Consider the following 12,079-nt stretch of genomic DNA (forward strand, 5'->3'; position numbering starts at 1 on the left):
TTTCAGCGAATAGTTCTCTTTTCGGCGAATTCATCTTCAAAACTGTACAATTGCATATATATATACTTATTTTTCAGGATGACAGTAATTACAATAATAATGATAATAAACTCCTGTTAGATATGATAGCAGTGAGGAAGAATTAACAAATGTACTAAAAAATTTGATTGTGTCTGTGTAGGTAAATATCTGACGTGTTTATATAGGAATTTTGTGCCACCTATAACCAATTTGTCGAATGCATATAAATTCGCAAATCTTTCACTATTGTTGTTCCTTTCTCTCAGTCCATGTCGTCCCATGCCATATTCATATCCGGTGTTTTGCATTCCTACTTTGGCGTCTAGGTCTCCCATCAGGATGGTGAGATCTTTCCTTAGGCACTTCACTATGATTGATGGAAGTCTCTCAGCAAATCGATCCTTATTGTGATCGTTGCTATCATTGTTGGGTGCATAGAGGTGGATAATATTCATTGTAATTCCCTCCTTTGTTTTGAAGTATGTTTTGATGATTCTGGATCAATGAGACTTTCATCCTATAAGTGAGTTACACGCTTCTTGGGATAGCTTCAAAGCAACTTCATGAGTTCACGGAGCATTTTCTTTTTCGTGAGTAGAATTCAGCCGCACCTCTTCCGAAGCTTATCTTTTCTATCCAGCTTGGGACTAATTAGTTTCACTTATTATGTGAACCACTGAGTTGTATTTTCTCATTTCTGCAGCTATTTGACTTGTCTTCCATTTTTCTCACATTGTACAGATATTATATATATTTATGTTAATTGTTGCTCTGGATATCAAAATAAGGATCAGTCTCGCAATTTCCAAATAATCTCGGCTTTCATCACAATGTACCGTAATTCTTCTGAATGAAGGTCTTCCAACTTAGAGGGCGGAGTTTAAATGGCCTGGCGTTTTTTATGAGTGTTGATTTCCACGGGATGAAGGTGATGACCTCATGCCTAACCCTTTTCCTTTACCTGGGCTTTAGATTGGCGGTAACTCAAGAAGTGCTTCAAGCGAAGTTTGTGATTAGAAATATGATGGAAAATAGACAAGAAAAAACCCATTAACCTGGCGCTGATTGTATTTTGTGCTACCCTAACCAGTTGATTTGTGAAAAGCTCCATAGATGCCAGATCGGTGGTAGTAAGCAGAAGATCGTGCGTTTATCATGACAATTCTTTACGACAATAGTGAGTGTACTTTGGGATCGGCTGAATTTGAGCGTTATCGGTAGGTCCAGTGAGCCATCTGTCTATTTCAAGTAAAAATTAAGAAAGGATATATATTTTTCATTAGAAAGCATGAACATTGGTACAGTGAGGCACGAAATATCTATGAGTCATGCTTCGTCATACAATTCATTTTTTCTAGTACAATCCCAAAGAAGAAAAGCGAAGGAAATTGATCTTAGAGTCTTATATGTTTTAGGTATGTAGAAGGTCTATGATGTATGAGTAGGGTCCAGTCTTATAAACGTACATAATCCATCTAACATGCGTATAACCAAAGAAAGACAGTTCCATAATAATGTGAACTTGATGAGGAGGAAGTTTTCTAGAGTTTTTGGTCTATATTTTTGGACTTTAACTGTAGATAAGTTATCTCAGGGGTCGTATATCTGTGCGCCTTGGGTAAGAACTCTAATTCATTTGGAATAATTAAGATTTTTAAGAAGCTTGAAGTAACGGTGGTCATTGGGCAAACCAGTTTAAAGCTTTTTGCGAGTGAAATCCGGTTGGATTCCTTTCACTTTAAGTACGTCCGATTGGCGTCAGTTGAGAAATTGGAAAGAACAGGATTCAACGATTGCTATTATATGTATCTTGTAAAGGATGATTTTAGATCCATTTTGAAAGAAGTTACAAAGAATGAGGCCTAGCCATTTCAGCACTTTAGATGCTCTAGTGGAGATATGTTCAGAGAACTTTTGACTGTGGGAGTAATGTACCTCGAGTTCACTTATTGACGTGAGTGTGGGCTGGACGTTCTCGTCAAATGTTAGACTTTTCTGACAGATGTATCTCCAGCAAATAGTCAGACGCATTTCGCTGTGTTGAGTTCTAAGCCAAAGAGCTTATAATAAAGGGAATAAGAATGTGCATATGATACAGTTATTTCATGGTTATACAATAAGAATATATATAATAACAGTCTATAAGTGGATCCTAGCAGTAGCCATTTACTCATTCTCTTTTCATATATAAAAGAAATTGTAGGATTTCTTTTTAAGGACATGCTCCCTCACCCAGTTGGTTGACAAATCTCTCTTCACTAGCAATAATTTATGTTGTCTGTGTCTACACTGTGATTATGATCTAGCGTATGGAATATAGTCATAATAATAAGAGTAAGAAATGTGAAATTTTCCTCACACCACCAGTTTAATATCCCTAAAAGGAATGTCGGATGTTAGACAACCATCTGTATGTTTAGCTTATTCACGCTGTTAGAATACATGTGTAAATTGACTAAAACTTAATGAAGAAGTATATAGACCACAAACGTCTGTGATGCTCGTCGAATGATTGAGGGCTTGCTCTAGATAGATGGAAATGGTTTGGCTGACAAGTTAACGTCGAAGTCACGCCTCACGGTTAGTACTTAAGTGGATTACCATTTCATTGTATTCAGGTACTATAGCTACTTTGGTGACTGTACAACACAAACTACGTTATCACACAAATATGTTAGTAAGAGTAGGTACAGAAAACAAAACGTAGCCACCACCGCATGGACCAGTTCATAACGTGGAATTGACTGATGCTCGTCAGTCGTCTTTGACCTTGACGAGGATCGCTGAACTGTTTGATGTTCTGTGACCAAACTGCCGCATGATTTGGCTGAGATCCAGTGACGTTCTGTTAATCCTACAGGTGCAGCAACTTGACCTACGTCGTTCTAGGCTGTTTGCTGGTCATCGTAATCGGGTAGGAACAATTTTTGTTGATAGATACCTTAGCTAGAATTCGTTGTCATGTAAGTAGTTTGAGAGCAACCTCCTTACTAAAACAACTCCAATCCAGTTTGATAAATGATGTAAAGGTTTAATACTGAGGCGGAGATTATTAAGAGTTTATAATTTTTTGGCTTAGTTTTTGCGCATTATTTTTCGTCTACGTTCACGGTCACGCACTTTTTCAAAATAAGGACTTAGTTTTCGATTGATGGCTTATTGTCCAAACAACACTTTTTCAGTATTAAGGAAAACAGTTGATGATGCACTTTATGGCGTCCAGAGTTCGAAGAATGCTTTTTTTATATAAAAACAATAAAAACAACCAAAATAATGTAGATTCCAAAACAAATCAGGATGTTAAAAGTATTCCTTTTGATAAAAAGAAGTTCGACTTGAGAAAAGTTGAATTACTACGCACCGTCGGTAAGATATATTGTTTTTATTTAGTTTTTTGGAATTTTTTGTCTCCATTAAACTTGGAAGTTGCAATATTTTTATACAACGTTTGAAACTATATATACGGTTCCCAAGTTTTTCTAAATTTAAGAATAATTTTTTATTTCCCTCACCTGACAACAAAGCGGAGTTAAGGCCGTTTTGCGTGATGCCTTCAACTCGGCTACATCAAACCATTTTTGGCCAAAATATCTTTACTGTAAATCAAGACGCAAGGTTTATCATAAGTTCACCGATCTACTACCCTTATTATTAAGGACTGAAGAAAGATCGTGTCTTATGATATTTTTCTTCCTTATAGGTACGTACGTACTTATTCCTTGCGAACAGTAGATTTGGTACTCAGTGCGAGTGGACAGATAAAGACACGCAGATAAATCAGCCTCAGTACTATTCAACTTGAGTTAGAAATCGAGTTTCCCTTCAAAGTGATGGGTAAAATTCTCACCGATATACGATTTAAAGGCGAATTTATCAGCGTACAGCTTTTCACCACAGAAAATGTTTCCACATATTTTCTTGGTTGACGATTTGTACTGTACAGTTAGAATTCTCATTGACAGTTGATGGTTAAGGTTAAAAATTAGATTTATGGTTTCCATCACGAACTAACATCAGGTATAGTGCCAAAACTCTTTAGCCAAATGTATGGATGAATTTCGCGCCAAAAATCGAGACTCATTATTTTATATCTGATTGGTTATTCCATAAATTATAGTCTCGCCCCTATTACAGTAAGGTGTTGCCATCACTAAGTTAAAATTAGATAAGCGTAATATATGTTCCACACATCAGTAATCCCCCATCAGTTGTCCAAGTGTTCATACTTATGTCATTTTGGTTTACGTGAATACTGGTTATAAAAAACAAGGTTTTAGGCTTAAGATAATGTTGAAATTCAACAGTGTTCTCCAGGATTATCGAGGTCTTAGTGTTTTAAGACAGATGATGGGGAAAATATGAACAAATAACTTTTTTACTTACTTACTTACACCTGTTACTCCTCGTGAAGGAGCATAGGTCGCTCACCAGCATTCTCCATCCAACCCTGTCCTGGGCAATCCTTTCCAGCTCCTTCCAGTTGTAATTCATCCTTTTCATATCTGCTTCTATTATCCGACGTAATGTGTTCTTTGGCCTTCCTCTTTTCCGCTTCCCTTCAGGATTCCAAGTTAGAGCTTGCCTCGTGATGCAGTTTGACGATTTGCGTAATGTATGTCCTATCCATTTCCATCGTCTTTTCCTAATTTCCTCTTCAGCTGGAAGTTGGTTTGTTCTCTCCCACACAAGGCTATTGCTGATGGTATCCGGCCAATGGATGTTGAGTATCTTGCGTAGACAGCTATTTATAAATACTTGTACCTTCTTGATGGTGGTTGTTGTAGTTCTCCAAGTTTCAGCTCCATACAGTAGAATTGCCTTGACGTTCGTATTGAAGATTCTCACTTTGATATTGGTTGAAAGTTGTTTTGAGTTCCATATGTTCTTCAATTGTAGGAATGCGACCCTTGCTTTGCCAATCCTCGCCTTTACGTCTGCATCTGAACCTCCATGTCTATCGACGATGCTTCCCAGATATGTGAAGGATTCTACATCTTCCAGAGTTTCGCCATCAAGGGTGATTGGATTGCTGTTCTCCGCTTTGAATTTGAGGACCTTGGTTTTCCCTTTGTGTATGCTGAGGCCTACTGATGCAGAGACTGCTGCTACATTGGCTGTCTTTATCTGAATCTGTTCACGTGTACGTGATAGGAGGGCTAGGTCATCTGCGAAGTCCAGATCGTCTAATTGGTTCTGAGCTGTCCATTGTATTCCGTGTTTTCCTTCAGATGTCGAGGTCTTCATAATCCAGTCGACCACCAGAAGAAAGAGGAAGGGAGAGAGTAAACAGCCTTGTCTGACTCCGGTCCTTACTTGGAATGCATCTGTCAGCTGTCCTCCATGCACTACTTTGCACTGTAGTCCGTCGTATGAGTTCCGGATAATATTGACAATCTTCTCAGGAACTCCGTAGTGTCGAAGAAGTTTCCATAATGTCCTCCTATCTACACTGTCGAATGCCTTTTCATAATCAATGAAGTTGATGTATAGTGACGAGTTCCACTCAACTGATTGTTCGACGATGATCCGTAGTGTTGCAATTTGGTCTGTGCACGACCGATCCTTTCGGAATCCAGCTTGTTGATCTCGAAGTTGGGCATCTACTGCATCCTTCATCCGGTTCAGCAACACCCTGTTGAAGACTTTCCCTGGTATTGACAGTAGTGTAATGCCTCTGTAGTTTTCACATTTGCTCAGATCTCCTTTCTTTGGAATCTTGATGAGGTGTCCTTCTTTCCAGTCCATCGGCACTTGTTCCTCCTCCCAAATCTTTTTGAATAGAGGGTAAAGCATGCTTGTGGTTACTTCGACGTCTGATTTCAGTGCTTCAGCTGGTATGTTGTCGGGTCCTGCTGCTTTCCCGTTCTTGATTTGTCTGACGGCCATTGTAATTTCTTCCGTCGTTGGTGGGTTGACATCTATAGGAAGATCTGTGTGTGCTGCTTCGATGTTCGGTGGATTCATTGGAGCCGGCCTATTCAGGAGTTCCTCGAAGTATTCTACCCATCTGTTTCGCTGTTGTTGAATTTCAGTGATTGGCTTGCCTTCTTTGTCTTTGGCCGGCCTCTCTGGTTTACTGTATTTCCCTGATAGTTTCTTCGTTGTATCGTAGAGCTGTTTCATATTTCCTTCTCTAGCAGCTTTTTCTGCCGTCGTTGCTAATTCTTCCACGTATTTCTTCCTGTCGGCTCTAATGCTCCTCTTCACTTGCTTGTTTGCTTCTATGTATTCAGCTTGTGCTTGGACTTTCTCTGCTCGTGTTCGGCTGTTGTTAATTGCTGTCTTCTTGTTCTTCCTTTCTTTGATCTTGTCCAGTGTTTCTATAGAGATCCATTCCTTATGATGGTGTTTCTTTAGGCCCAGAACCTCTTGACACGTTGAAGTCAATGTTTCTTTGATGCCTTTCCAGTTGTCCTCCATGGTGGTTTCTTCTTCCTTCAGTAGATCTTGAAAGGCTTGGAATCTGTTGTTGAGAGCTATCTTGAATTCATTGAGTTTGTCAGGATCTCGAAGGAAGGCTGTATTGAACCTTTGTATTGCTGTTTGTCCACTTGTCCAGTTCTTTTTTAGCTTCAGTTTTAAATTGGCTACAACTAGGTGGTGATCTGAAGCTACGTCAGCTCCTCTCCTGGTTCTCACATCTTCCATTGTCCTTCGGAATTTTTTTGATGCAAATATGGTCTATTTGGTTCTCTGTAGTGTGGTCCGGTGAGATCCATGTAGCCTTGTGTATACGTTTGTGTGGAAATATTGTGCCTCCTATGACTAATTTGTTGAATGCACACAAATTTGCAAATCTTTCTCCATTTTCGTTCCTCTCTCCCAGTCCATGTCGTCCCATAATATCTTCATATCCAGTGTTGTCTATTCCGACCTTGGCATTTAGATCTCCCATCAGAATGGTGAGGTCCTTTCTTGAGCATTTCTCTATGATTGACTGCAGCCGCTCGTAGAATTGATCTTTAATGTCGTCGTTGCTATCATTGGTGGGTGCATAACATTGGATAATATTCATTAAGATCCCCTCCTTCTTTGTTTTGAATGATGCTTTGATGATTCTGGATCCGTGGGATTCCCATCCTACAAGTGCATTTCGTGCTACTTTGGACAGCATTAGAGCAACTCCCTGTGTGTGTGGAGCATTTTCCTCTTCGTGACCGGAGTATAGCAGCATCTCTCCCGTAGCTAGCCTTTTCTGTCCAGCTTGAGTCCAGTGGGTTTCGCTGATTCCCAGTACTGCCAAGTTGTATCTCCTCATTTCCGTTGCTATTTGGCTGGTCTTCCCGGTTTCCCACATTGTTCTAACGTTCCATGTACCTATAAAAATTTTTGCTCTGGTTGTTAGAAGGGGCATCGGCCTCGTGGCTTCCGAAGGAATTCGGCTTTCACCATGAAGCGTCATAATTCTTCTAAATGAAGACCTTCTAACTCTCAGGGCAGAGTTAAAATGGTTTGAATTATTTTTCTGGTAAGCGTTTTTTTAGCGAGTTAGTTTTCTACGGGATGGGGACGCTAACCCCATGCCCAACCCTCCTCCTTTACCCGGGCTTGGGACCGGCAGTAACTCTAGAAGAGCTACAGGCGGAGTTATGAACAAATAAGAAATAACATTATAGTTACCCAGTTGAAATATGAAGCGAAAGTTTATTTTTTTGGAGCCGGGAGAGTTGTTTATAACAGTGGTTTTAAATGAAATCAAAAGTTTGAAGTTAAAAGCAAGTATCTATCATGTCAATAAAATTTTAATCTTGACGGAGCGATGTATTTTCACCAGCTTTTTTACGAAGGTGGTGTAAATTTTGATAAGCAAAATTCTCAGTGAATATTTGCTGTGACTATGTAGTTTGTTTCACTTTTTGTCGCGGCTATAACCATTCAGATATTATTTTCTAATTATTAATTTTGACACTACTCAGCTTAATCTCAGAAAGTTATCACATTTCAAAATATTTAATCATGCGGGTTGCCCACGCCCCAGGCATATATTTTATAAGTTCAGAGAGACTGGCTTATTGAATGTCAAACTGTGGAAGCGGATTGTTTTATTAGTTGTTACGATGATTTTAAAATTGATCACAAGTTCATAAATTCTCAACTATGAACCCGTATCTTCGCCAAATGGTATGAAAAAATGAAGTTTTGGATAAAGTGACTCAATTTCTGTTACCAAATGACTGCCAAAACTGTTGCTAGATTTCTGAACCTTGAGGTATGAAGTCAGGGTATGATGTGTTCCACTTGTGCCACTTGACGATGATATATACAAATAACCTGGTGTTTTGGATATGTTGTGCTCTCTGAGTTCGACCGTTTAATCGCACTATCATTATATATATAAGTTGATGACTAGATGGTATTACGTTTTCTTCTCTAGTTTGTAAAGGTTCACCAAGGCACGGACTTCTGAATTCGTATGTATTACTTAAAAATATGGTTAGTACGTGTAAAATATATCCTTAAGTATGTGTTTGGAACAAAGAATTCAGTGACTCTGCATATTTAAGACTACCCAGTGAATAGTTCACTCATGCTAATCAGCTTTTTCACTGTTGATGGATTAGTTATGACATACTGTTTGGTAGAACTTGGTAATCCATTTAGCCTCAATTTTATTTAATTTCAACTTATACTGGTCGGTTCCATTTTTGTTACATCAAAGCTGCGGTTACGCATGGAAGTAGTCTGTTATCTTAAGTGGTTAAAATTCTACTGTTATATGTTTATGCGTGATGATTAATACTCGGAACTAAGACTGACTTATATACAAATTATGACCTTTCATTTACCTATTGTTAGGTCAGACAACTTTATTAATAACAAATACCCATGTTTAATCACAATATCTATGCAGCGAAAAAACATTTCAAAAGGTTAGTCACAATAAAACGTTGGAAGCAAAGAATGTGGGTCTGTTAATTAGTTTTTATTGAGCTATAATTTCCCTATCCAGTTGAATATCGTCATCAGGTCAATAAGTTCGATAGCTTCGGGAAAATACGTAGCATTAAGGTCTTTATTGATGATTATGATAAAATAAAAATTATCAAATTGTTTAACATTCAACAATAATTGAGTCGATTCTAACAAATATGGTCTGCTTTTGATTAATATTAAAAATAAAGGTTGTAAGTAGACGTCTTAAGTAGCGAATTAAATGAATTTAGCTCTATTGAAGCGGGAAAACAGACAGATTAGTACAAGAGGCATAACTAGAGAGCTGATTTACTGAGAACTGCCTATCATGGCTGAACTAAAAGGGGATAAGTGAGAAGAGGAATTTCCCTTTTACACACTTGATCAACTGTGGACATCAAGTTGATGAGATTTAGATGTTCAACATTATATATTCCAGACCATTCAGTTTACTTCTGCATTAATTGCATGAATAAAGTCTAGTTAATTACGACCAAAAATGTTATGGTGAGGAAGGATTACAATAATGCATTTATTTATTTACTATGTTAAGACATTTTGTAAAACCCCACATTTGCTAGTACGGGATATATCGTCAAGTTTTGCAGCTCACAAAGAAGATATACAATATCTTCAGTAGGCATGTTACACGCCTATTTCAACTGATTATTAAGTCTTTTATTGTTAGTTGTGAATGTTAATTAGAAAACATGGCTGTGAAATATATTTGTTTTACTCTGAAAGATATGTCTTATGATCTCAATACAAAGATAATTATAAGGATCAATAGCATTAACTAAATATAATTTCTCAGAACAGATGAATATAACTCAACGTCCAAGGTTTAAAAAAGTGAAACTGATCGATATTTTATTATGGCTAATTCCATTGTGTGTATTTTGTTACTGTAATTAATAAGCCAAAAGCCCACCATGATAAAACACACTCAAATACTTCTACTTGTGTCAATCACAAACGTAATACGGTTGGAATAGTTTGGCTCACAGCTTTAGAGCTAGGACAAAATCAAGAATTTGTTTATCAACATGAAAAAATTATAGAAAAATTCAGTGACTTAAGATAGTAACAGTTTACTAAAGGTTGTGAATCTTGCAGCTGACCATTGAATTATTAAAGAAAAGCTCACGCTAAAGAATTGATCAACAGATCATATTTCCTTCAGAAATTATCTAATTTTACCAAAGAACGAGTGAAAGGTGACCATAAGGTTTACCCTGCCTATTGTGAGTGATAATAAATGTTTTGAGATATCTCCCCTCTAAAGACATGGGAAAAAAACCAAAGTTCGAAATACCCCGTCCTTTGTTTTCATTTATTATTGAGGAGCGAATAACATAATAAATACTAGAATAATTAATTCACATCTGAAAGTGAAGTTAATAATTTTACAGCTAATTAAATTTACCAGCTCATATATATTTCAAAGTCATCCTGTACTGTCACCTTCATAATAGCTGTTCATGATACTATATAGATAATAGTGTTTAAAAGTTACCACGAATATTTATTTAAAAAGCAAACTGGTGAAGACAGTGTTACAATCAATAAAATATTTGCATACTTAAAAGTAAATATTTACCATCATAATACAAACCTCTTTTATTCAGGAAACAGTTTTAGAGAAGTCATTTCTCAGAAAGTTTATTAGTATGTGTAGGTTGTTACATGTTAGGAGATATTTAATTTCATCATATTTAACTCATAGTTTCAGGCTAAAATATATCGCGTTAGAATGTAATCAGTCCTATAAATGTTTTATAGATTAGACAAACTGAACAACTGATTCTTTGGGTGAATTTCGTGAACTGTTGAGGGTAAAAATATAAAATTAACACTAAACAAACAGTGAGTACTTTTGTCGTTTACTCACTTATACCTAATGATTACATACATGTAAAATCTAATTATGTTAACAATAAATATTTATAGTAAGTGGTTTCTTTAACTTTGCACTTTACATCGATTCCGTTACAATTAGAAAATAAACATAAAAATTGATGTAGTGTACGAGGGAAATAAAATTTTTGTACACATAATCACTGCAAATATTTTTTATGTCATTGATATGGTCACATTTATCAAAGCCTATTTTTTCTATATAAAAAAATATAAATTAGTTAACTATCATTAAATATGTCACCAAAAAGGAATAAGGATATTTAGATGGAATGCAATTCCCAAGCATACGATCTGTAAAATTTGTAATAACTACTAAGAAGATAACAAACTCACTAATGGACCCAAAGATCTTGAGTTCAAACTGACATGGTCATGGGAAATTGTTGTTTAGGAGTCAATAACCTATACTTCCCTAGCCAATAACAATTTTCAAGGAGAAAGAATTTAACTGTTTAAAAAAATTTCCAAATATACTATGAATCATGTTTTCTCTACGTGTCAACTTGTTTCTAATTAATTGATGTGTGTAATAATATATCCAAGGTACCATTCTTTAACAATTTTACAAGAAACGCACTTCAGATTATCAGTTTAGTGTTGGGATAAATGTTAATTCATTGACTTAAACATCAAATTACTTGTCATGTTTCGTTGTCATTCAGTCAATCGATCACAGTTTCCTTAATATTCTCTGTGTCCATGATGTTAGTGGCATAAAACCATCTTTAAGTATGCAAGTAAATTTATTTTACTTTAGGATTAAGAGCTGCCATTTTGCATCCCAAATCATCTTTGTAAATAAAAGTCATTCTCTCAAGTGACTATATTCCAGACAACTTAATTAGCAATCTTAGTGAATCAGCCAAATCATGAAGTAATGTGCCAAATTTTTCAAAGATGGAAACGAGTAATAGGGAGATTATAATTTTAAATTTGTATGTTTTCGAATTCATTAATAAAATTCATCTGTAACTCTAAGGAAACTAATGAACATTCAGGTTATTTCATATAATTTATTATTGGAACTTATTTATTTTCAGATCTACCCATCAATTACTTCTCTTAATGTAAGCATAAGTTAGTCTTTTCTCAAAAATTGAAATATCACTGAACATCAAATCGTGTTCCAAAACTTTCTTCTGAATTCTTCTGTTATTAAGTATGTTTATTCACGTAAATCGTGCGTATGAGTATAATAAGATTTGAGAACAATATAGATTTTAAA

The 12,079-nt window shown here is 36.3% G+C and overlaps 1 protein-coding gene across 1 annotated transcript in view; it reads left to right on the forward strand.

Moving 5' to 3' along the window:
* Positions 1-3,136: 3,136 nt before the first annotated feature.
* PKAC3 (protein kinase A catalytic subunit) overlaps positions 3,137-12,079 on the forward strand; it is a 49,804-nt gene continuing 40,861 nt past the window's right edge. The window contains exon 1 of the mRNA XM_012941812.3: positions 3,137-3,387. Within this exon, the coding sequence (XP_012797266.3) occupies positions 3,222-3,387 (166 nt within the window). The 5' untranslated portion in view covers positions 3,137-3,221. The remainder of the gene's footprint in view (positions 3,388-12,079) is intronic.

The sequence above is a fragment of the Schistosoma haematobium genome, chromosome ZW, assembly GCF_000699445.3.
Source record: "Schistosoma haematobium chromosome ZW, whole genome shotgun sequence".
Taxonomy (NCBI): Eukaryota; Metazoa; Platyhelminthes; class Trematoda; order Strigeidida; family Schistosomatidae; genus Schistosoma; species Schistosoma haematobium.